We start from the raw sequence: 26,653 nt of genomic DNA on the forward strand, positions 1-26,653 counted from the left end.
CCCTCTTTCCTCCACCCCTTGGAGTAATCACCAATCTAACCCAGATTGATAGGTGTAAGCAACAGTTCAACCGTATAGCTTTCACCAATCCAGCCATGTCAGATCAGGGATTTCTTCAAGGAAGGATTCATTTAAATATTCAAAACCGGGCCCTAACCAATGACAACACTGGTTGGTTTTTTGTACCTGCAGCGGCCCACCGAGCAGAGCGCTATGGGGTCTCCCACCACGGCCACCAGGGACTGGGCGCGAGTGATGGCCGTGTTGAGCAGCTTGTAGTTGGACAGGAAGCCGTAGTCCAGGTCCTCTGTCGAGTCCTCCACCAGCTGCTCCTTGCGCTTGATGGCCGTCTGTTTGTGCTTGCAGGTGTGCCGCGTGCGCACTGTGCTCAGGAAGAGCACCCGGAACTGCTTACCTGGAGAGCGGGAGGGGGGAACATACAAGGCCTGTTTAGACCTTAGTTTTCAGCCAGCACTGAGGAGCTAGTGTGTCGTATGGCAAAGGTTTTAGTCATGAATTGCATTCATACAATGCTTTTTCATTAGGTCACTAAGTGCCACTGGTCATATTCAGTGTGCTTTCGTGGATATTAACCTCATAGAAACAATTACTAATTCATTACATAATAATAATTATATGATCCAAGTACCTCGACCAGGCGCTGACATCATTCATGACCCAAAATACGATCCAATTACTGCAGAAATGATTCATGATAAAGCGTAGGAGTTTGGCAATAAAAAAAATATATTAAAAAATTCACACCCAAACTCCAGCTAGTGTATGTGTACTGTACACCAACACCACATTGAGAAACAGAGACAGCTGTGTGTTGTGAGATCCGTCCTGATCGCTGCATCTTCTCCTTAATGAGAGAGTTAATGAGCTGGAAGCAGCAGCGTATGGCTGTGTGTGTGTGTGTGTGTGTGTTGCCAGTGGGAGCATTAGCCTCATCCCGGAGACGAAAGGAGCTGCTAGCTGGGAGATGAGAGACAGACTATGTTAGGAGAGAGGATGTGAAGTGCTGCTGCCAACTGCCCCGGCCACACATCTCACACACGGTCACTGAGAATCTCGGAGTTGTCGGCTAGAAATGGGAAGGGTCACACTTTAAAATCTCTGCCGTCTTAGAATGCCAAAACAGAACTTTAAAATGGGAGAACGGGAAAGTTCCACAGTGAAAGTCCTGTAAATGCTTTAGTGTATGAATAGAATGGGATTTGATTGTTACAATTCCATTGTGATTGCTGTATTGACATTCCCATTCTATTTGATAGCAAATATGTGCCAAATGGCTGTCTGTGCAATGGGTTACAGTGGAATGTAGTGGAATTTTAAAAAAATAAGGAAATGGATTAAATAAAGTATTCTTCTCACCTTGGACGTTGAGCACCCTCTCCACGCTGACCTCGTGCATCCTCTTCTTTCGGAGCTCGGCGCGGATGCGGAATACCTGGTCGGCGTAGGGCGACACCACGCCGATGCTGCCCTCGTCCAGCTTGCCCCACGCCACCGGCCACTTCTTGCGCATCTCTTCCACCCGCTCCACGATCTCAAACACCTCGGGTAACACAGGAGGGAGAGACTGGTTACAAGTGCCAGTGTTTCTCATAGATCATGTCTGAAAATCGGCATCTCTGGGGTGAAGTTTCCTCTAGGTACAGATCTAGGATCAGCTTCCCATCCCCAATATTAGCCTTAACCATAAATGGGGGAAATGCAAAACTGACCCAAGATCAGCGTCTAGGGGCAACTTCACCCTACTCCAGTCCCCACTGACTACAAGGTGGCGCGCATTTTCATGGCCCTTCGAGCTGGATAGAAACAATTGTCCTGGAAGGCAGGGCGCCCCGCCCCTGTTGCCTCCCGCCAAAATCCTTCTCGTCTTCCATTGGTGTCAATTGAATCTTTACAAGCGCAACGCAGGAGAAAGTCAATTTTAAGTTGTTGCCATTATTTATGCGTCATTAAAGTACTTAACCAGGGCTTAAAACACTCAAAGGAGAAAGCAGAACTAAAGAGACGGCGGAAATGACTGCTGCTCAAGGGGCCTTTTCAGCCGAGAGGAGAGAAGAAAAAAAACTAGGAGAATCCAGATGTCACATCAGCAAACAAACAGGACACACGCTTAAATCAAGGCAACCTAAACCTATGACATTATGCTAATGTCCCGAAGCCGTTTGACACAGGTGCAGTATCATCAAAGGGAGGTAGGGTAATTCCTGTGGCGTCTATGACAGGTTAGCGCAGCGCTGTGATTGGAGTAGATCCAATTTAATTGGGCAGCTTCTGTCAGCTGGTTTCAGGGGTCAACTTGGCAAGTTTCCCCTCAGATTTAGCAGAGGCACCTCTGAATTTCAAACTCAGTCGCTGGAGTGCCTGGTTTAAATGCTGGGCTTTCACAAGGAATGAGCATTTAGTGGTTGTGTCAAACGTCGGGTTGTGAAGCGCAGTAAATAGTATGAGGCACAAGTAATACATCACAGTAATGTTGACTGTATGGGGTGTGTTTTGTCCGCGTGTGCATTTCAACTCAATTCCATTGAATCATTAGCCATTTCAATTCACCATGACTGCACCAATTCAATTCAAATCAACGTTCAATTCACCATGAACGCACTAATTCAATTCAATTCAATTCAAATTCACTCTATCAATGCAGTCTTAAGTCAGTGGCATACAGGGAACAAAACGGTTTATACCTCTGCGTTGTTGTAGTAGGCCGTGCTGTTCTTCTCCTGGACGTCCTCGCCGCGCGCCGTGAAGAAGGTCAGCGGGTAGAAGTCCTTGTGAGACGGCTGCTTCCCGCTGGCCATCAGCTTCCCGTCGTAGAACAGTTCTGATGTGTAGCTGAAGGTAGGGAGGGAGGGTGGGAGACTTAATATCAGTGGGTCTTCACAAATGTCAGTTGCGTCAGTCGAGAAAGGCATGGTTGCATGAAGCGTTGTATACGGATACGGTTGCGTGCATTGTGGCTATTCTTCGACAATGGTGCCATCTGTTTTTGTTAGTTTTCCATGCGGTCCTCGCCGTTCCTAATGACTTTCGAGATTCTTGTAAAGAATGTGCATTCACAATGTTCTCCAAATGTAAATGTGTGTGAGTGAAAAGCATTATATAAAATACCAAGACCACTTTAAGGTGGAGAAACCACTTCAAACCCATTGCGTAAGCTTCTTTCATAAACCACCAGTTAAAAATGTCAGCATCCCCATCTGAGAATAGTTTAACACCGTGGTCATGGGACTCAGTGTACATTGGGCGTTTATGTCTGTCAACTCTCAAGTTTCCTGTCTGCATAAAATCTCTCATTTGTAAACGACGTTGCAGAGTGAGGGTGAAAATTGGATCCGTCTTGGCGACGTGACAAAGTTCACACCTACCTGATGATAGCTTCGTGGGAGCGGTAGTTTTCACAGAGCAGGATGCGGCAGGGGAACTCGGCTGGGTAGTACTCGTACAGACGGTCCAACAGCGACACATGCAGGTTCCGCTCCCGAGAAAACTCGCTGTACACAAACGGACTGAGCTGGAGGGAGGGAACGGGGAAAAGAGAGGGATGGAGGTAGAGAAGTGAGGGAAACCCAAAGACATTGAGTCAAATTCATTTTTATTTTGTTTCTTTTTAATGCAACAGGGATATGCAGGTGGTGATATAGCCTGACTGGAGTTGTGTCTTTTCTGCATTTGTAGTCAATATAACTGCAACTGTACATGTTTAGTGGCAATATTTGGTTTGATCCAAATGTATTCTACATCTACTTTTGGTTTCAGATAATGTACATTTGGCTTACGGAACAAACGTCGTCCGTTCTTCGACAGCTCGAGTCATGCAATCCGTGCAGATAACGCAATGCTCCAAATCAATGAGTTCACGTCCAACCGTCTCCAAATCAAAAAAAAAATTTGACCTGTGGCCAGTATCTGATTATCGGTAGCTACATTTCTGCTGAGATGTTTCGCCATTAGAGTGATTAGTAAAGTTACGTTTTATTCGTCGTATGTACAGGATACACATGGTATCGAAAACGCAACAATAAGACATAATAATAGTTCAAGTTAGCATAACACGTTGAGGTGCTCCGGAAACATCCTCAACAGCAACTTTGATTAAGATGCACTGAAGACACAAAAAAAAAAACACAATAGCAATTACCTCTAATCTGACACTGGCTGAACTAGATTGTTTTGTGTTTGTGGTAATTTAGCTCCACGTTGAACCTCCCAGTCTCAGGGGAAAAGATCAGCCAGGCATTTAAATAAGGCTCACGCAGCGGATAGAAGACCTGAAGTCAACAGGAGCCGTGGACCTTCATTCACTATTCTCAGCCTACTTCTTTCAGCTGAGACACAAAACATCCCATAATGAAGAGTGATAAGACAGAAGAGAGTAGGAGGGGCAAACAAATCCTCCTTGGCAACAAACACGTAGCACACAGACAATGTGCAACAGATTAAGATGTAGAGGGAGATATAGAGGGGGAGAGAGAGAGGCAAGAGAAAGTGACAGAGGAGAGGCAGGAGAGGAGAATTGAGCGTGTTTGAAGGCGTTGTTCCTTCAGAGAGGGTGCAGGAAGGAGTAGAGAATTAATTAAAACCGTTATCGCATGGTTAAACTCCCTCAGGGTGTATTTATCTACTGCCCACTCTTAATCCTGTCCTGTCGCGCTAAAATAAACACAATGTCCAGAACACAAAAAGAAACGGAAATAAGAGGCTACTTTGGAGTGTTCCACAAAGCTTGACTGACAGGGGGAGTTTAGTTTAGTTTGCCTCGTCTGACTGGACTGTGAATGGTAAACATGATCTCCCTGCCAAGTTCTGTCTCTCCTCAGTCTGTTTCACTCAAGGCCAATGTGAAGTTAGCCACAGGCTAACGAAGGAGTCCAAAGTCCTTTACATTTCCGTGTGCTTTGGACTCCGTCGTTAGCCTGTGGCTAACTTCACATGCAGACCTTTATTTGCTAGCTTGGCAAAGGTCTGCAGAGCGCGGAGGTAATTTGCATGAGAGAATAACGAGTAGGGCCTGACCAAAAAAATAAAATAGGGGCCCTAAAAAAAGGAGTTAGTGAGAGTGTTTCAAAGGTCAGAGTTTATTCAAACCAATGACATAAACCTCCTCCTAAACCGCGGGTTTACCTGCATGTGGTCTCCAGCCAGCACGATGCGGGTGCTTTTGCTGGCCAGCGCGAAAGGCATGATGGTCTCACACTCCATGGCCTGGGCCGCCTCGTCCAATAGGATGTGGGAGAAGAGCCCTGCGGACACAGAAGAACACAAACCCATTCAGTCAGAGCACCGTCATATGACCTATTAATTACCATGAGGTGGGGATTCATTAGGCTCCTTGAAACAAATGGTGCACGGGTCATTGCAGCTAGCAAGTTCAAGACATTAGCAACGCACTGGTCTGTGGTGCTTATGGTGGATGCCATCGGTAATGACACTTGTAACATCACAACCTCATTGGATAATGATTGATTTTGATATTGTGTGGTGTAGAGCTGCTATGTATAGTTTTGCATTTTGGTCCTTTTGGATCGGGGTCCAAACGTTCCTATGTGTTGCTCTTAGTTGTTGCACTTCAAATATAAAAAATTCACACACATTAACTTTCTAACCCAAAATAAACTATTACCAATGCTCTCATTCACTATTCGTTCTGTAAACTTGTAGGTCTACTTTAGATGGGATATTTGATCCAGCTCGGTTTTGTCTCGACTGTCTGGTTTTGTGATTTCTATTTTATTTAACCTCTAGGCAAGTCAGTTAAGAACAAATTCTTATTTACAATGACGGCCTAGGAATAGTGGAATTAACTGCCTTGTTCAGGGGCAGAACGACAGATTTTTACCTTATCAGCTCTGGGATTCGATCTAGCAACCTTTCGGTTACTGGCCCAACGCTCTAACCACAAGGCTACCTGCCTCACCCAAACACAAATCAAAAAACACATTGGCGCAACAAGGTTAGTTAATCTTCTACCCCTTCTCTATATCCATCTTCAACAGTAGCCACTACACACCAATGCTGCTACCGCTGACGTCTGAAAGGGTTGGAGCGGTGGTATCCCTGATTTAAAATACTCAAACATTGCTCAGCCCATGAGGAGAAGGTTATGTACAGACAGTTTTTCTTTTTTGTTCCTTGTCCGTCTGGCTTTGTGATTGCAGACAGCAAAAAGACACAGAAAAAAAAGATGAATGCGGGTCTGTCTTCTGCCATCATCTCTCCATCTCTTTCTCTCCCTCAACGTCAGACAGTAGCCCGTATACACACACTAAAGCTGGTATTGCAGACGTTCGAAAGGGATCGAGCGGTAACCCTGATTTAGAAGGCTCAAACGCTGCTTGGCGCATGAGGATGAAACGGCATAGTCGAGGACTGTCTGAGCAGAGCAGGCAGGGAGAGGTGGAAGAAACAACCACTGTACAGCCGGGGTCCAAACGCCTCAACATTTTCACAGTATGACGGTGGAGAAAGGGATCCATTGAGGGCGTTCGTGGATTTTTCATTTAACGCTTGGTACTAGCAAAACAGACCGGAGTGGAATGCATTCATGTTCTGTATAGTGTAAGGCCACACTTATCTTTACAACAAAATCTTTTGCAAAACGCACAACAACATTTGTATTCATGTTGAGCGTTGGAACTGCAGTCGCACTTGAGCAAGAGATGAAATATAAAGCACATTTGACCATCTATTGTAGTAGGGTTATTTGTGAATGGCACCCTGTACGTCAGTTAAGAGACTACAAAGACGCCAAAGCCCCATAAATTCACCTCCCGTTGTCATGAGTCATGAACAACATGCACTACAGGTGACCTCTAACCCCAGCCAAAGGTGAAGCTAGCGCCAACGCTCCCTGCTGCTTGCAGCTCCACCCTCATAAATATGCAAAACAGCACATAATGTACAGGAATGATGTACATGGATAATTACAGAAGAATCTGTAGTGTGCCTCGAGGCTGGGAAGGCAGGTTCTGTTCTGTTGATGAGCAAGAGCAGTCGGACATGAAGGGGGGGGGGGGGGGGGCTAAGAACCATGGGACAAACTGCATTTCATGTGTCTAACAATGGCCGTGGAATTTGGCCTGAGCTGGGGGAAGAAGGAGCGCCCTCGGGGTGAGGTGGTGTTAGGAGGTAGACTATTTAGGAGTAAAATGTTCTTCTCTCGGTTGTCTCACACATACAGAAAAACCATCGGCTGCCAAAAGCCTGGCCCATCGAGGAGGGGGGGGATTAACAAGCCCAAACTAAAAAACAGATAAGAGACAACGCAACCTGTTCAACATGTGTACTGGATCTAGTGATTTGTTATCACTACAAAGGAGCGCGAGGGGCTCCCAATTGCATCTTGTCGGCGGTTTTCATCAACGGCGAGCGCGGGAGATAGATGAAACGGGGGGGGGGGGGGGGGGCTAATAAAGTGAAGTGCATTCGATACAGGCAGATGGTGTTCCTAAGCAACAGACAAAGCCTTCCGCTGACACATTAGAGACGGTTATTAGCTCGCCCCTGACAAATTGGTTTGTTTTCACCGTCTTTTTATACTCCATCTTAAAATTACTTCTTCGCTCTCTCTGCCTTCTCCTGCTGTTATGGGGAAGGTGTGGCGGCTGATCAAAAGACGCGTTGGGGCGGGTTTGAGATGTGTCGTGTAGCTACAGTACGTGGGTGTCTGGGTCGTTTTAAGGCCCCGTTGTCATTCTGTTAACTTTATGAGCTCGTTAAAACAAAACTGCTTGGTAAATGCATACAATTTGCATGTAGCCTAAGCTGTTTAAACACGCAGTTTGCAGTTGCATTGCTCACTTGTTCCTGGCTATACAGCGCCTTGTATCAAGTAGTTATCGCACCAGTGTATGAAACGTTTGCTGTATATGCTACATTAGCTGTGTATTCCATGTTATTTATGTGGGTATACAGCTCAACGTATCAAGTCATTGTAGCACCAGTGTATACTATGTTAGCCATGTATTTCACCTTATCTATGTGCTACGTTAGCGGTGTATGCTATTTTATCCGTGTATGCTACGTTACCTGTGTATTCTTATTATGTTAGCAGTTAGCAATCCAAGCACCAGTATATGCTGCAACATTAAATCAAACCAAACTTTAAATTCGTCACATGCGTCAAATACAACAAGTGTAGACTTTACCATGAAATGCTAACTTACAAGCCCTTAACCAACAGTGCAGTTCAAAAAGAGTTAAGAAAATATTCGCCATGTCTGCTCTATAAGCAATTAGCAAACAAAGCACCAGTACAGTATATGCCGCTACATTAGCCATATTTGCTACGTAAGCAGTTAGCAAACCAAGCACAACTGTATTCTGCGTTAGCTGTGTATGCTACGTCAGTGGTTAGCCACTCACCTGGCTCCAGGTCCAGCTGGCAGAGGTACTGGGAGGTGCTGAGGGTGACCACCACCACGCGGTGCCTGAGGATGTCCTCCCTCTCAGGCATCTGGAAAGTGTACTGTGTGTTAGAGATCAAACAGTACTGCTGCACCAACGGGTGGACAGTCTTCACCCAGCGGTTCCTGAAGTATACCCTGGGGGCAGAGAGAGAGAGAGAGGACAGTGTGATGGTTAATTCCAGACAAACTGGGCTGACAAAATCAAAAAGCAGCAGATACATATTAACATTGAGAAGTATCCATTGACTGGTTTTAATATGATTGGGGTTATTTATTTTACATTTCAATTGCTGAACTTGCAATTGACAAGTAGAAACACATTAGCAACATCGACTTTTCATACTTTTAGCAACTGTCCTGACATTTTCATAACACTCCATTGGTTGTATCTTGTCTCATTCCTTATGGGGTTTTGTGCCACGACAGGGTTTAAGCTGACCTAAAGAACTGTCTGTGTATCGCCTTCAGCATGTACACTTATGGCCTTCTCACTTGGCTAAGCACACAAAGCCTCAGGAGAAATTGGCTGATAGCCCAATTACATGGCGATTATAGTGGGATTCCCAACACAGCCCTTGGTATCAGGCCATCAGTCAAGTGTAACAAGTCATTTGTTCCCCCTGCAGGCCCTTCACTGCCACATGGGGTCTGGCTAGAAATCAGGGATACATTTTATTTTGTTGGGGGGGGGCTGGATTACAGTTACTGTGATTAGAAGTCACTGAAGCAGCAGTCGAGGGAAGGAGATGGAGTGTAGGCGAGAAAGGGAGGAATGTAGGAGTCTTCATGTCACAGCTGCTGTGTTGTGAGGCTGGGACACATCTCCTCAGAGAGATCCGAGGTCTGCCGAGCTCACTGCCATAAGGCAGCCGCTGTTCCGTTCCACCTCTAACCTCAATGACGTGGATGGATCAATCCGATCCAGTCGTGCTTCTGCATCTGCATTGCTTGCCGTTTGGGGTTTTAGGCTGGGTTTCTGTATAGCACTTTGAGACATCTGCTGATGTAAAAATAGCTTTATTAAATACATTTGATTGATTGATTGAGCGATCATTGGTTTTGACTGCGATTCCATGCAGTTGATACAACTATGAGCGGATTTGAGTTTTGTTGATGCCTCAGGCTACAGCCAGCAGGGAGAACTGAACGCCTGAAAGCACACTGTTCACAAGAGGTGGGGATTGATTTCAGGCGGCAGACATGTTCCTTTAAATATGTTGTAAGCGATGAATTCTCAAGGTTGGGTACTGTAACGGGGAAAAAAATAAAAAAATATCTTGGAATAAATCTTGAGGGTCTCGGTGTTCTGAAGAGGTGCTGCAAACCCCTCGTAGAGCGTGTCTACAGACCCTTACCTGAGAGGTCTTGCATGCGCGTTGCCCGCTTCTACGTATGGATGAAGGTAGTCCTTTATGTACAGGTCAGCTGCACTGTTGGAATGGGTGCAAATGAGGACCCTGCGAAAGAAAGGGGATAAATGTGTCAGCAATTAAGAGATCTTTAACAAATAAGGCCAGGAGATTTTGTTGACCATGTGATCTGACCAGGGAAAAACTCCAGGCCGTGACAATAAAGACAAGTAGGTATGTCGGAGAAACACTGACTAGGAGTGCTAGAACTCCTACTGTTTCTACTTGCAGGCCATACTGACAATTGTAGGACCTTCATTTTGAAGTGAACATGTTAACACGTCCCTTAAACAGCGCTGCAGGAACGCTGTGCACTTGACCGTGGACTTTAAGTTGCTATTTCTCAGAAAGTTAACATGATGATGAATAACCGTCTATAGGGGTCAATCACCCTCCTTGTATCGGCTTTTAAAACATCCATAATTCATTCCCACCATTTAATATTTAACATAGTCAGTTGGAAAGTTTCAGATGAATATTGCATTCCAACACATTTTTCAGAACATATTTTTTTTTATTATGTATGAAGGCTTTATAAAATTAAAACGTATCTTATGTTCAAGGCCAAATGCCACAATGTATTCCACGATTAAAAAAAATAAAAACATTGTCGTTTCCTATTTCCTGCCAGCGCCTCGCAGTACTAACAAGAGAATGTGAATCTTCAGGCCATTTTGCATTCTATTACATCATGGCATTCTGTTGGAAGTGAGATAACAGGCCGTTATAATGACAATCCAATTGAACACGTGATTCACTTGAATGTGTTAAGTTCATGTATCCCTATATTTCTGTTATTACGGGGCTATCACTCAGTCAAGAGTGCGCCTGCGCAGGGAGCCTCAATCCCAATCGACGGACATTCCCATAACCCACACACATCCCCCAATTGCTTTCAGTGACACATTCTGATCGGAAGATACACCCAACTTGACAATGTCACCCTGAGTGTTTTCTTAACTAAATGTCAACTCCAAGGAAGCTGGTAGCCCCCGGGAGCAGCAGTAAACTTGCCCTTTCGCCCTTTGCCCTTTTAGAGCGACCTATCTGGACATAGCGGAGTTGCTGTGTGGTGCCCGCCTCACCTGCTGTCGTCCTGCCTGAGGATGTGCTTGACGGCCTGTGCCAGGGTGAAGGTCTTGCCCGTGCCGTAGGGCCCGATGATGAGCACAGGGGGCAGGGGGATGGTGAGAGGCGTGGTGATGGCCAGGATGGCCTCCTTCTGCTTGGCGTTGAGACGCGGGTCCAGCTGCTCGTCCCACTGCCTGCAGGGTGGCAGAGAGGGGGGATGAGATAGGGGAGGAAGAAGGGCGATGAGATTCACATGGAAACTAATTCGATTAGTTGGCTGGCTGGCGAACAAGCAGGATCGCTCATGGGGTCCCTGACACGAGGGGACATTGGTCCCCTCACACACATTTACACACCAAACCCCACTAACACACCCTCTTAAGTGTGATAAACCGTGGGCCAGTCTCCCAGTCCACTAGCATCTCGGTCCTCATTAGAAAGCACTGGCCCAGTGGAGTTGAACAGCCCGCCCGGTCGATCGTATACAGGCCCAGCCTTGCTAAAGGCAGCTGTAAGCACCGTGAAGGGGCTGGGAATAGGTAGAGGCAGAGGGACGGGTTCAGGGATCAGTGGGGATGAATGGAGAGCCGGGTCAGGGTTTAACACGGAGCTGGGCTGCTACACCCACAGAGTAATGAGGTCTGAGGGAAGAGGGGTGAGGAGGGTTGAGGTCTTGGAATGGCTGGCGAGGCTGATCGAAAGCACTGTGTATGGGTGGTGAAACAAAGCGGACACAAACAGGGTGCACAGCTGGTCTGAGAAACTCAGACACGGGAGACAAGTGCATTGGCGCTGGCCAATTAGCTTATTCATGACCAATCAACATGGCAGTCAATAGTCACCATGCAGTCAGGCAAGGCAGGGGCTTTGTTAGGCCTACATAACAAGCAATATAACCTACTTATTCTAAACAGGCAACACTTTCCATAAATTTAAAACCCATTTTTAACACTACTCTCATACCACTATTCTCATACCATTATCTTAAATGAGGTGAAGCATACGTGGACCCATAGTATTTAGGGACTTTATCCAGAGCTTGTTACTGCCATATGGAGCTAGTTAAGGTGGTGATAGTACTAATAACCATTGTCAATTTAGTAAGTGTTCCCCCTTTATGCATTTAAATTATGGCCACCACTGCAAAACACATATATAAACGCAGGAATTAGAATCTGACTTGATCTTTCAGTAGCAAAAGCTTTAGCGCATTAAATATTTAAATCAAAGCCTATATACAGTGGTAATCATATTCAGGAAACCAGATAGTTATTTGGAAGCAAGAGATTAGTCTTGACATGGTTGACTCTTGGGTTCGTGTCAATTAAGATTACTCTGTGGCCCTCCAACATTTGTCCGTCTTTAGAAGAGATATCTAAAGCCGGGAGAACTAACAGCTTTTCAAAATGTCCGCCTAGTCAGCGAGGACAGCTAGTCTCGGGCACCTTCCTCAACTTCATTTCGTTGTGAAAGTATTAGCAAACCTAATTTACCATGCATGTTTTAGGGAGACTACTATACTTAACCTAAAGGAGTATGCAAGCTAGAATAACATTTTACACACACGTAGGTTATTGCATAATCTTTCTTTAAATAAAAATCGGCTTCTGCCAAAATTCATGTCAAAACCTCACATGGATCGATGAGGGTGAGTAAGGGGCCTGTTGGGCAGATTATGACAAGCAATGGCTGTTCTGAACCTGTTTGCACACCATGGAACAGGGATTGGAGGAGCTATGGCAGGCAAATTCAAAACTGGATCTCGAAGCCAGTTCCACTCCTGATTTTCATTATTTTCCTCAAGGACTGATTTAGACCTGGGATACCGGGTGGTTGCAATTAATTATCAGGTAGAACAGAAGACCAGCAGACCTCCAGGCTTAGATTTAAATACTCCTGGTCTGGGGGGTGGATAGTACCTGTTGGGGCTCCAGGAATGGTGTGTGTACCTGTTGGGACTCCAAGGGATGGTGTGTGTGTGTGTGTGTGTGTGTGTGTGTACCTGTTTGGGCTCCAAGGGATGGTGTGTGTGTGTGTGTGTGTACCTGTTGGGGCTCCAAGGGATGGTGTGTGTGTGTGGGTGTGTGTACCTGTTGGGGCTCCAAGGGATGGTGTGTGTGTGTGGGTGTGTGTACCTGTTGGGGCTCCAAGGGATGGTGTGTGTGTACCTGTTGGGGCTCCAAGGGATGGTGTGTGTGTGTGTGTGTGTACCTGTTGGGGCTCCAAGGGATGGTGTGTGTGTGTGTGTGTGTACCTGTTGGGGCTCCAAGGGATGGTGTGTGTGTGTGTGTGTGTGTGTACCTGTTGGGGCTCCAAGGGATGGTGTGTGTGTGTGTGTGTGTGTGTACCTGTTGGGGCTCCAAGGGATGGTGTGTGTGTGTGTGTGTGTGTGTGTACCTGTTGGGGCTCCAAGGGATGGTGTGTGTGTGTGTGTGTGTGTGTGTACCTGTTGGGGCTCCAAGGGATGGTGTGTGTGTGTGTGTGTGTGTGTACCTGTTGGGGCTCCAAGGGATGGTGTGTGTGTGTGTGTGTGTGTGTACCTGTTGGGGCTCCAAGGGATGGTGTGTGTGTGTGTGTGTGTGTGTGTGTGTACCTGTTGGGGCTCCAAGGGATGGTGTGTGTGTGTGTGTGTGTGTGTGTGTGTGTGTGTGTGTGTGTGTGTGTACCTGTTGGGGCTCCAAGGGATGGTGTGTGTGTGTGTACCTGTTGGGGCTCCAGGGGATGGTGTGTGTGTGTACCTGTTGGGGCTCCAAGGGATGGTGTGTGTGTGTGTGTACCTGTTGGGGCTTCAAGGGATGGTGTGTGTGTGTGTGTACCTGTTGGGGCTTCAAGGGATGGTGTGTGTGTGTGTGTGTGTACCTGTTGGGGCTTCAAGGGATGGTGTGTGTGTGTGTGTGTACCTGTTGGGGCTCCAAGGGATGGTGTGTGTGTGTGTGTGTACCTGTTGGGGCTCCAAGGGATGGTGTGTGTGTGTGTGTGTGTGTACCTGTTGGGGCTCCAAGGGATGGTGTGTGTACCTGTTGGGGCTCCAAGGGATGGTGTGTGTGTGTGTGTGTGTGTGTGTGTGTGTGTACCTGTTGGGGCTCCAAGGGATGGTGTGTGTGTGTGTGTGTGTGTGTACCTGTTGGGGCTCCAAGGGATGGTGTGTGTGTACCTGTTGGGGCTCCAAGGGATGGTGTGTGTGTGTGTGTGTGTGTGTGTGTGTGTGTGTGTGTGTGTGTGTACCTGTTGGAGCTCCAAGGGATGGTGTGTGTGTGTGTGTGTACCTGTTGGGGCTCCAAGGGATGGTGTGTGTGTGTGTGTGTGTGTGTGTGTACCTGTTGGGGCTCCAAGGGATGGTGTGTGTGTGTACCTGTTGGGGCTCCAAGGGATGGTGTGTGTGTGTACCTGTTGGGGCTCCAAGGGATGGTGTGTGTGTGTGTACCTGTTGGGGCTCCAAGGGATGGTGTGTGTGTGTGTACCTGTTGGGGCTCCAAGGGATGGTGTGTGTGTGTGTACCTGTTGGGGCTCCAAGGGATGGTGTGTGTGTGTGTGTGTGTGTACCTGTTGGGGCTCCAAGGGATGGTGTGTGTGTGTGTGTGTGTGTACCTGTTGGGGCTCCAAGGGATGGTGTGTGTGTGTGTGTGTGTGTGTACCTGTTGGGGCTCCAAGGGATGGTGTGTGTGTGTGTGTGTGTGTGTGTGTGTGTGTGTGTACCTGTTGGGGCTCCAAGGGATGGTGTGTGTGTGTGTGTGTGTACCTGTTGGGGCTCCAGGGGATGGTGTGTGTGTGTGTGTGTGTACCTGTTGGGGCTCCAGGGGATGGTGTGTGTGTGTACCTGTTGGGGCTCCAAGGGATGTGTGTGTGTGTGTGTGTGTGTGTGTGTGTGTGTGTGTGTGTGTGTGTGTACCTGTTGGGGCTTCAAGGGATGGTGTGTGTGTGTGTGTGTACCTGTTGGGGCTTCAAGGGATGGTGTGTGTGTGTGTGTACCTGTTGGGGCTCCAAGGGATGGTGTGTGTGTGTGTGTGTGTACCTGTTGGGGCTCCAAGGGATGGTGTGTGTGTGTGTGTGTGTGTACCTGTTGGGGCTCCAAGGGATGGTGTGTGTACCTGTTGGGGCTCCAAGGGATGGTGTGTGTGTACCTGTTGGGGCTCCAAGGGATGGTGTGTGTGTGTGTGTGTGTGTGTGTGTGTGTGTGTGTGTGTACCTGTTGGGGCTCCAAGGGATGGTGTGTGTGTGTGTGTGTGTACCTGTTGGGGCTCCAAGGGATGGTGTGTGTGTACCTGTTGGGGCTCCAAGGGATGGTGTGTGTGTGTGTGTGTGTGTGTGTGTGTGTGTGTGTACCTGTTGGAGCTCCAAGGGATGGTGTGTGTGTGTGTGTGTACCTGTTGGGGCTCCAAGGGATGGTGTGTGTGTGTGTGTGTGTGTGTACCTGTTGGGGCTCCAAGGGATGGTGTGTGTGTGTACCTGTTGGGGCTCCAAGGGATGGTGTGTGTGTGTACCTGTTGGGGCTCCAAGGGATGGTGTGTGTGTGTGTACCTGTTGGGGCTCCAAGGGATGGTGTGTGTGTGTGTACCTGTTGGGGCTCCAAGGGATGGTGTGTGTGTGTGTGTGTGTGTGTGTGTGTGTGTGTGTGTGTACCTGTTGGGGCTCCAGGGGATGGTGTGTGTGTGTGTACCTGTTGGGGCTCCAGGGGATGGTGGGGGTAAGGCTGGCGTCTGGGAACAGGATGCCGTTGTCTTTGATGCGGTCCAGAGCATAGTGCATCTCACACAGGGGCAGTCGGTTCAACTGAAACTGCAGCTCCACCTGGGGCAGAGGGGAAACACAGGAGTGGTCACTCATGGACAGTTTGGTAACTTATTTAGGTCACTCAAACCAAGTGTTTTGAGACATAATAAAGATGCAGTTTAGAGAGGTTCAGCTGGAAACAATTGGCTCTAAACCACTACATAACTGACATATTACTCAATGGCCTATCAACGCAATGCTAAGATGGTTGTCACAAATTCAAAGTGACCGTCTCCCTCGCTCCTTTTTATGGACCAGGGGCAACCATTTACAGGGCCCTATAAAAATATTTTATTTTCCCCTGTTTTTCTCTCTCTCCAGGTTCTCACTCTCAAAATCACACTGTTTTAATCGAAAATGGTTGAAGTCTACAACAATACTTAAACCACATCAGGATACCATTTTTGAGGTCTGGGATTTTTTTTCTTTTTTATATATATTTTTTTGTATATTTTTGTAGTGCACATGTGATGGTAGAGTTTGCAAAACAAATAACCACTGGATTGATGCAACTAAGCATGATATAGGCTACTTCGTGTAGTTAACATTTAATTGACTTCTTGGGAAAGCCTTTCAATCTACCGGAAGACTTCATTACACTCATCGCTAACGGCTACATATAGTGGTAGACGCGCACACACAGACGGGGAATTCATTGGCTCTCCACAAAGTTGCAGGAAATGCGAATCACTGATGCATTCTGTTCATGTCTTATGTGCAACAACAACAAAAACCTGTGCAAATTAACTAACTTAATACCTTTAGTTGATTCCCTACTAAGTTCAATTCGTTTTTGAATATTGTTGATTTCCATTTTAATGTCTGGATTCTGTGAATCCTTCCGTGTTCTCCACATCGCGGATTGTATACAGGCAGTTACAATTTAATTCCATTGCGCACCTAGAAAGACGCTGGGATTGTTTTTGTAGCGCGGGTAGAATTAGCTAAACAAATAAATACTCACTGGATGAATGCAGATAATCATGTCGTCATTCTGCCAGGTAAGCATAGGCTACTTTGTACTTAACATTTAATTAAACAAGTTTTGGGGAAAGCCTTTCCGTCTACCAGATTTTTCATTAGCATCATAGCCATCAGCTACACAAAGTGCTAGCTGCGCGCACCGCATATACAAGTTAAATAATTTTGTAATATAGTATAATACCGTTTAAATGTCTAGATTCCGTGACTCCAACCCTACATTTGTTCATTATCTGGGGGGTCAGTCTGCTTGACACTGGAAATCATGGCTCTTCGTTTAACTAGGGGGCACGTTCTCGCCCTGACAAACTTCTGTTTAATTTCATAATAGCATGGGTTTCCACCGGGTGGCTAGATAGCTAGCTTTAATTACACCGTCGACACGGGCCCTGTCCTAATCACTTAGCTAGACATGAGCTGCTAACAGGTACAGAGGCCAGCAGTAAAGTGTGGCGAAAGAGGGATAATGAAGGAAAGCGAGAAGGGGGAGTAAGATAAAGTATATAAAAACATTGAGGGGAGACAAATTCAAAATGGCAAGATGATAATGACAGAAAGTCACGAAGTCACGTGCAACCAAGCCGCACACTCCAAAACACGACGGACAGATTATATTCCCTGCAACAGGCTTGTTTGGATAATTGCTCATGTCCGGGCCTCGCGTTCCCCTGCCAGCCCATCATTCACACCGGTGGGTAAGAACAGCCGTTAGCCGCCACTGGGCAAAGTAATTGGGATTTCTCGACGCGCTGGCAGAGTGCAATTTTCCCTGGAGCGCCAGCCTTACCGTCGACGGCGCTAACCTTTGTAAAGTGGCAATCGATACTGGGACCTTTCACCCTGAGAGTTTGCTTTCGCTAAAGCATCAGACGTTGGAGAGGTGACCCTTTCATTAAAGATTTCTCAGCTCTCAAATGGCAGAGGACACAGTGGAATGGGAGATTGAAAAGACAAAAAGAAGGATGGGGCGGTGGGCCTTTAAGGGATTTAAACCATTCCCCTGACTCAGAATAGTTTCTATGCCATCGCTTCTGTCCGTGGTGACATGGGACATAAACAAGCTTTTCTAGGCTGACGCCACTTCAAGGGAGATGTCCTTGTGACTCAAAAGCATTAGACCTCACCCATGGTGTGATTATGTGTTGTATTGAACTACAGGGAACATATCCAACATCCTCCATATTGGACATGGGATCTGTTCATCCAATAACCTACCCACAAAAATAATTAGAAAAACACCTATTGTGGCAGCTGTCATGTTTTCAATCTCAGTTGAAAAAGAAATGATCTATTCTAACCAATCAACTCTTCTGTATCAACTTGTTGCTAGGTCAATCACACATTGTTACACAACGTTGTATTTGGTCCAAACCTGCAGTTCCCTATCAGGTATCAACCCCAGCTCCTCGCAGCAGTTCTTGCATATCCGCAGGAAGATGTAGTCCTTGGTCTTCTCTTCGATGCAGGCCTCGTAGACCCGCTCCTTGACCCCAGGGGGCTGGCTGCACCACTCCTGGCGGGCCAGGGGCAACAGCAAGACAGAGTTCACCTTGGTCATGACAAGTCGGCCCGCCAGCGTGTCCTCCGACAGCGTCTCAGTCAGCTTGAAGCGGGCGAAGAGCTGTCCGTTCTGGGCATACTTGGCGCCACCCGAGATGCCCGTCAGCATGAAGCTGGTGACCAGCTGGAGGTTGACTTTGATGTTGAATCTGGTGGGAGAGGAGAGTTAGCGTCATTAGCCAGAAATTAGTAGAGGAACGGGAGCATTAGCATTGTTTGAAAATGTGACAGAGGAAAGGTGGGAGTAGGCCTGAGCGAAGTCAGACAGAAATGGACATTAGTATTAGGCCTAATTTAAGTGAAATAGACATTAGCATTGTTAGCCAGTGCTGAGGCGACTTTGATGTTGAACTTGAGAGGGTAGGACAGTGGCAAAGATAGCTAACAATGAAATGGGACTGGAGTCATTGCAAAATATGCACCATGTTTAACTGGAATAAGGTTGAATCACTGTAACCTCTTTACTTCCTGAAATTTGACCTTTTCACATTCTGTTAATTTATATGCAAACAGTGATTGTTGTGATCCACAGTGGTTTACATGGCAAATGTTTTGCCCGGAGGCATTCACATAGACAGCTGTTAGTGGTAAAAATATGTTTGTGTTGGGTAAAAGAATCGGTTTGTTTGGCATGAAAATCTACCAATTGCTATTTCAGCAGTGGCAAAACTGACTTGGACCATATGTTTGTCAGCTGTGGGAGTCCCTTAGGTAAGCTAGGGACCTTAACAATTAGACCGCATTGCAGATTGATCGTTGAATGATCATTTGTTTGGAAAGGAAAAAAGACACGAGTTGTGTCAAGTGTGGTTCATGGACAGCGAAAATAATTCTCTGATCAATCTCTTATCAAGACAGCAATACTGTGAAGGGTATTTGACAGGGACATTAGACTATATTATAGTATTAATACAATATACATTTTTGTATTATATATCCTAATATTGTGTATTAATTATATTATATAAACTATTACATAGTCTGTATTGAATCAGATGAGCATGCATGCAAAGCCAGAAATTCACAGGTCCTTGAACGCCCGATGAAGCCATACTTCCCGGACATAGATTAAGTCCTGGACATAAAATATCTTTAAAATTGAGAATCTCCATAGAAAATGCTTCTTGTCCAGGTCTCAGCTTAATCTGTTTCCCGGGAAACCGGCCCTCAATGGTAAATTGAGAGGAATCCATTCCACAGCCCCAGGCAAATGACAATAACAGTGATGAGGGGGAACAGTGAAGGAGTGGGGGAGGGCAACCCTGGTTCCTTCCACTGGGTTGACTGAGCGAAGGCTTGGGGGGCCTTTGATTAGGTCTTAATCAGGGTTGGATTGCTGTGATAACCTGTTCTCCTTCTCATCTTCCACTGAGGACAGCAGCAGGTGTTGAATTACAGGGGGATTTTGGGGAGGCGCCTTAGAATAGAAGGAATTTCTTGTGTATAAACTAAAACAAAATATCCTGGTCTGGGGAAATCTCTGGGGATGCCGAGGAGATATGCATAATCAAAAGGGCTTTAGCTGTGTGCCTGGCCACGTGTGTAGTGTACACACCCTTTTACTGTGGAAGATCAATTCTGACACCTTGTGGTGGGCCAGTCTCAATCCAGACTGTCTACACACTACTTTAAACATTACACTAAAATGTATATTCGCAGGTATCAAAAGGTGTGACTGACTATAACTAAATAAAAGGAGCACTAAAGGACCAACCCTTCGGAGAAAAGACTCAAAATCAGTACATACTCTTTACAATTAAAAGACAATTATCACTAGCAATGGAAGTACTATTTAAAGTGTATTTTTAGCAGTACAACTCATTGTCAATGGTTGAAGGTTTTCAGGATAGGACTGAGTGGAAACAGACTACAACAACAAAGAGGCTCTCACTCACTTGCTGACTTCTTTGTACTGGGCGATCTCCTCGATGTAGAGCAGGTCGTGCAGGCGGGCCTGGTAGTTGTCCCGGGTCAGGGTCTTGTCCAGGACCGACTGGGTGAAGAGCTGGTCGGCCGACAGGGGGATCTGGTAGCGGGCCAGCAGGCTGCGGTCCAGGTCAACCGTCTCGTTGGGGCTGAACTCCACGATAGTCTTGCAGGACGGGTCCCAGCGCTTGGCCGTCATCAGGAGCTGCTGCCTGGCTTGCATTAGATGCTCCAGGTCTGTAGAGCAAGATGGGAGGGTTTGTGAAAACCACACCTTCCATCATTAATATTGACACTTGAGCATGAGGGTAATTGGAGACGGCAGGTAGCCTAGTGATTAGAGAGTTGGGCCAGTAACCGAAAGGTTGCTGGATCGAATCCCCGAGTTGACAAGGTAAAAATCTGTCGTTCTGCCCCTGAACAAGGGCAGCTAACCCACTGTTCCTAGGCCGTCATTGTAACTAAGAATTTGTTCTTAACTGACTTGCCTAGATAAATAAAAAGGTACAAAAATAAAATATTGGCCTCTGCTCTTGAGTGTTTTTGATGGCTCAGTTGGTAAGACCAGGGTTGTGCGTTGGATTCCCGCATGGGCCATATATACAATTTACTGTAAATCAGAGGGGATTTTGTGTAAGGCTAGACAGAATCTGCAGGTTCTTACTCATAGACCTATATAATCCTGATATTATTATTCCAATCCTATAGAATCTTATCAAATCGCTTTCATGCATTTGTCTGTAAACATAATAAGGGCTAACAGTGTTATGAATTTGACGTTTTGATTCTATAAGTATTACTTTATTTCAAATCCTCTTCCAGCTTAGGAAGAGGAGCTTAGGAAAATTCTGCCCACGCAGATTCACCTGGCCCAAATCATGGGGAATATTGGCTTGCTACTAAAGCTATGAGGACTGGCCAGTACACAGATAATATATATATATTTGTTTACATAACCAAAAGGATAAAAAGAACAATGAACATTGCATTTGCACATCTGAAATAGTGAGTAAAAGAAGTCTAAAATAAGTCTGTAGCGTCATACCCAAGAAGACTTGAGGCTGTAATCGCAGCCAAAGGTGCTTCAACAAAGTACTGAGTAAAGGGTCTGAATACTTCTAAAAACCTGTTTTTGCTTTGTCATTAAGGGGTATTGTGTGTAGACTGATAAAAATAAATGTTTTAAATCAATTTTAGAGTAAGGCTGTAACGTAACAAAATGTGGAAAAAGTCAAAGGGTCTGAATACTTTCCGAATGAACGGTATATGGCTGCCGTATCACTCAGGTTGGTGCTACACATTGTGGTGGATAGGGTGAGTTCAGTTGCCTCCTATTACATTGCTAAGCAATTTGAGGCCTTGTAAGGAATGTCACACGTGCAACCCATTATCAATATAACCCAACTTCTACTTCCCTAATCGTTTTATTGTTGTGTTAGAAACTTGGGACTACTGAGGGAGGGTGGGAGGTTATATGTTATAACTGAAAACGCAATATCTCACAAAAACAAAAAAACACCTTCTATGGAGGCGGCATCCACCATGATGCGCTGCATCAGCACGGGCTCCGAGCCAAAGTCGAAGACGATGGTCTGGCGGAAGGTGCCGAAGATCTCGGTGCTGAAGCCCACCACCACCGTGTAGACGCAGTGGTCCATGCCGTTGTCGGCCGCCAGCGCCTCCTCGCCCGCCGTCCACTCCTGACAGCCCTCGGCCGCCGCCTGCAGCCGCTGGGCGCCGGCATCGCCAACCGACACGGCCGAGATGGAGAAGTGGGGCCGGTGGGCGTCGTAGAGCAGGGCGATGCGGTACAGCTTCCTCACAGGCTGAGGGGCCGAAAGTGTGAAATCAGAGATTAAGGCTACTTTGCGTCACATGTGAGTGCTCTTTGGAAGCACTGTCAGTCAGTTACAGTCTAAGAGTATATCAATGGGTATATGAAAAAGTTGGCTTTTGAGAGTGAATGTTCAGACGCATAAGTACATGGTCTCCTGCTGTGGTGCTGGGAATGGGGGGGAATAAAAAAATATAAAAAAAATACTACTTCTGTCAATGATACAAATTTCTCCCACACGACCTCTGCACAATTATTTTGTGTGTTATGATAATGTCTTGATATAGGTCGACATGACCAAACCGCCGGCAAAATCAACATGCAGAGCTTTCCTGTGCGTGGGAGCAGTCTTTATCAAAGTTGCTTATACTGATATGGCCGTGTACGGCCTACAGATAACAGCCAGATGTTGATTTCAAATCAAAATCTACACGTGGTGCTTTTGGAAATATATTTATTTGAAACCATTGGTTGCATCGCAAACAGCACTCTATTCCCTATATACTGCTTTTGACCAAAAACCCTATGGGTCCTAGTCAAAAGTAGTGCACTACATATGGAATAGTGTGCCATGTATAAGGAATAGGGTGGTATTTGGTGTGCTGACATTGAGTGAGACAGAGCCCCTGTTACCTTGCAGAACAGGGAGAAGGTCCAGGAGTGAGCTGATTTCTTGGTGGTGACAGTTACGGAGAGGTTGGAGCTGTGTTCCACGTTGACGCCGTCCAAATAGTCACTCAGCTACGGCAGGAACAGATCACAAGACCATTAATGCCAAGTTAAGGAGAGTTGAACAAAATAAAAGCCTGGCTAAAATGAGTACATAACAGCTAATATAATGTACAATTTAAAAGGGCAGTTTATTTGAGATAAGTAGACAAAATGAAAGAGTCAACGAGTCTAAAAATCTATATATGCTGAAAGTACAGCAGCACTGCATCTACACCTGTATCAGCCTCAAGCATCTTTACTTCCTCCCCTCCTTGAAGTACTAATCCCTGATCTGACCACCTCTCAATTTGGGTTAGATCAGTGATTACTTCAAGGAAGGCAGGAAGGGAGCTCGTGTTAACGCATTTGAAGACCCAAGCAAACAGCTTCTCGGCCTATCCTCCACTCGTTAAAATCCGTGATTACTTCCAGTAAGGGAGGGTGTATTTTAACAATAGTCTATTAAGGCCATAGATAAGTGACTAGACTATGGTTAACTCACCACTTTCTCAGGGGAGAGAGAGTTCATCCACTTCTCGATGAGCGCCTCCATGTAGTTCTCGGTGAAGTGCTTGCTCTCCTGCTGCTGCTTGAGGCGGATGAGGCGCGAGGCGTAGCGCTTCTGCCACTCCATCAGCTCCTCCTGGGAGTGGGCCGACGTGCACTGGGCACCGTAGCGACACAGGCCCTGCTCCACGAACCTGGAGGAGCATGACGAGGACAACAGGACATTCAACCAGGTGGCGTCAACTTGTTACGTGGTTTTCATTTCCAATAGTGTCCGAGAAACCAACCCCCAAGAACCAAAAGCCAAAGGGCCTCACCCTCTGAACCAACACTGAAAAACTGTCAGCTAGGTAACAAGAGTTAATAAATGTTTATTGCTTGTAAAGCAAGCCCATGTTAGCAGCAGGTGTAGGCCACTCAATGTACAAATGTGAGAAAGTGATTGCATACATCATGCCAATTACTTGTTAAACTAGTCTTGAAATATGTTATATGAACTATGGTCTTGCGCCACCGGTATAACAGTCAGCAACGCATGATAGCATTACCTTTTACACAGCGTGTACTCCTCACTGCTGGTAACTCCTCTAGGCGGGGGGCGAAACTGCCATCCATCCCGTACTTTTGACCACAAAGACATAACGGCATCAACAAAACATCCCGCTCACACAGTAAATAAGCACCTACATATGGACTTTGAATCAAGCTTTTGAGACTTGAGTCAAAGTCAAAGTGAAAATGAAATCCAATTCTAAAGGCTTGGTCTTTCGATATCCTGCGACCAGGCGTTAAATAAGAGCTTTCCTTTTCGAAGCAAATCTGAGCATTGAGCCTGACTGTGTGTTGAGCACAAGCTGTGAAATCCAATTGACATATATAAAGGCATCCAAATATATATTTTTTCCCGCGTGAGGACGACTTGCTCACCTTCCTCGTTGTCGTCTGTATATTCTGTAGCCATTTCGCCACGAATGGCCTGTGAGAGAAAGTATTGTATTCATAAGACAATAACATTTAATGTCCACTCAAACAATTAGTTGACCTTGAGTACTGCAACAGGTGATAAATCTGCAGTGTCATTCACTTTTAAATATAATCAATACTCATAGGCCAACATAAGGCAAGACCACCTCAAACACTTACTTCAATTTCTGAGAGAAGCATTTTTAATCTAGTTAAGTCCTTTGTGACGATGCCGTTCTGAAGAAGAAGAGAAGGTACAGGAAATACATTACAACACATACAATATCAGCAAGCATATCCAAAAGGATTTTAGACTATGTCAATTAAAGAGACTTCGCACAGTCACTGATCAATACAAAATATTCTTCGATACATAAATTCTCTGAATAACACATTTGTTCATCTCAAAACCAAAACCATTCACAGGCTGGTCAAAATGGTTATGTGGATGCCGCTTATGATTCTTATACTTGATGCAGCAGCATGTTTGTTGCTCCCTGGTTTCTAGTCAACTTGAGAACAAATAACTGATTTAAAATCTATGCTTTTTGGTTGCAAGATAAGACACCAGAGTGTTCAGGCATCGCGTTTCACTGTTGAATGTTATCTGCTGTTGGGAGTTTAATTAAGGGACAGTATCCTCGTGTGAGAATCAAGCTTGTTTCCTGACACCAGAACAGGGCATCACACACTTAAAATAAATCACAAAATTTAAACGGTCACTTGGGCACTGCCTGTTAATCTAAAAAGGTATTGATATTTAAGAATTACTTTTTTTCAAGTCAATTGAGATATGCAACACTAATATTTAGCTATTTTCTGACATTTACCCTCATGTAAAGAGGCTGGAGAATAACATAGCTACAAACCCTTAAAAGCATATCGATTCAACAGTCAACATGAACACTTCCTCTGTGCTGAGAGAACCTGCTTCATAAAAAACCCAGAGGACATTTCCTGGAAAAGTCAAAGGAACCAAATGTTCCAGCTGCTCTCAGAGCTAAATGGCTGTGTTTGTCTCCATAGATCAGTTATAGGAGGTGGAGGAAAAAGGAGGAGGGGGAGGTGGAAAGGGGAGGTTGGAAAAGGAGGAGGTGGAAGAGGAGGAGAAAAAGGTGTGGGGGAAAATAACAGAGGGAGAAAGAGGAGGTGGTGAACTAGGAGGGTGAAAAAGATGGTGTAGGTGTTGAAGAGGCAGGGTTAACAGTGAAGTAAGGCCGGGAGCAAGTGTTACCAGAGGCTCCCCAAACAGGGACTTGGAGAGGAGGCCGGCCACTTCGTGCAGGCTGCCGTCCAGCAGCATGCAGCGCAGGCTGGCCTGAAACGACCCGTCTCCCTTGGCCAGCTCCTCGGCCAGAACTACAATAAACACACACAGGACGACAGGGAACGTTACTGTGCATGATCGCACCGCACTACATTGCATGGAACTGCACTCTCTCCACCCAAGTCACATGACATGGGCATAGCTGCTGGACTGAGGCAGGCATGGTGTGGTAAAGTCCTGCGACACAGGGCTATGACCACCAATGTTATTCTAACTGCTTGTCTTGACATGGGCATAGCTAGCTACTGAAGCAGGCGTGCAGAAGTCCCGCCCCACGCGGCTACGACAGCTGATGCTATGCAAACCACTTGTCTTGTAAGTTTTCACTAACTTGAGCCTGAACCTTAGCACTGACATTTACCCAAACTGTTGACCTGTTTCTAACCCTAACATTTGTTTAGCATATCATCATGTCTAGAATGATTTTAATAGCAATGAAACTATCCGAGATGACTAATTGCCAATAAAAACTTAAGGTCTGTTGAGTAGGACTGTGTTATACTTATAGAGTTGGATAGAGGGCGTCTTTGCCGCAATCGCTCTGGGCAAATTCCAATCAGGGCTATATCCATTTTAAATATTCTTTTTTTTTATTTTTTACAATTAAATGTACAATATCAAACAAGATAATATAAATCATAAGACAGTTAAGTACATTCTTCTGTATTTCAAATTATATATACATTAACTTAATTTCCATTAGACTCAGACATTAGTTAGAATCTAAATATTGCACAATGTCCTCGTAAATATATATATAGTTACATATCAGGCTATTATTTGACGATATCATATCAACAATATTTCAATACAAAATTTTGCGCTAGTAGATGCGCTAGTAGGCTGTACCTGCACCAAAACGCCAGTATTTTTCCTTCATAGCTTGTTTTCTATCTTGTTTTAATAGGGAGCCAATTTGTTTTCAGCACTTTTATTTCCCTAACGGATCAAAACTCGTTTTCTCATGCTCTCTCGTCTCTCTGCAGCTGACATAGGCTTAGCAATATATTTGGAACATCGACTCGCAATAAAATCATTATTCAAATCGCAATACATAGAGAATCAAAATACATATCATATCGGCACCTAAGTATTGTGATAACATCGTATCGTGAGGTCCTAAGCAATTCCCAGCCCTGATTTTAAAGTAGTCAATGTCATCTTCTACAAG

General features: G+C 45.7%; 1 protein-coding gene across 2 annotated transcripts in view; it reads right to left on the bottom strand.

The window, feature by feature from the left end:
• The window catches only part of LOC139568721 (probable helicase with zinc finger domain), a 59,748-nt gene that overhangs the window by 26,898 nt on the left and 6,197 nt on the right, over nt 1-26,653 (bottom strand). For both annotated transcript variants that reach the window (XM_071390753.1, XM_071390754.1), the window contains exons 4-21: nt 25,390-25,514; nt 24,336-24,392; nt 24,120-24,168; nt 23,741-23,813; nt 23,188-23,386; nt 22,608-22,715; nt 21,660-21,966; nt 20,110-20,377; nt 18,027-18,363; nt 15,561-15,691; nt 10,918-11,097; nt 9,779-9,880; nt 8,380-8,558; nt 5,140-5,258; nt 3,384-3,529; nt 2,703-2,850; nt 1,378-1,561; nt 187-415 (exon numbers count right to left, since the gene is read on the bottom strand). In XM_071390753.1, coding sequence (XP_071246854.1) covers nt 187-415; nt 1,378-1,561; nt 2,703-2,850; nt 3,384-3,529; nt 5,140-5,258; nt 8,380-8,558; nt 9,779-9,880; nt 10,918-11,097; nt 15,561-15,691; nt 18,027-18,363; nt 20,110-20,377; nt 21,660-21,966; nt 22,608-22,715; nt 23,188-23,386; nt 23,741-23,813; nt 24,120-24,168; nt 24,336-24,392; nt 25,390-25,514 — 2,941 coding nt within the window. The remainder of the gene's footprint in view (nt 1-186; nt 416-1,377; nt 1,562-2,702; nt 2,851-3,383; nt 3,530-5,139; nt 5,259-8,379; nt 8,559-9,778; nt 9,881-10,917; nt 11,098-15,560; nt 15,692-18,026; nt 18,364-20,109; nt 20,378-21,659; nt 21,967-22,607; nt 22,716-23,187; nt 23,387-23,740; nt 23,814-24,119; nt 24,169-24,335; nt 24,393-25,389; nt 25,515-26,653) is intronic.

The sequence above is a fragment of the Salvelinus alpinus genome, chromosome 2, assembly GCF_045679555.1.
Source record: "Salvelinus alpinus chromosome 2, SLU_Salpinus.1, whole genome shotgun sequence".
NCBI lineage: Eukaryota > Metazoa > Chordata > Actinopteri > Salmoniformes > Salmonidae > Salvelinus > Salvelinus alpinus.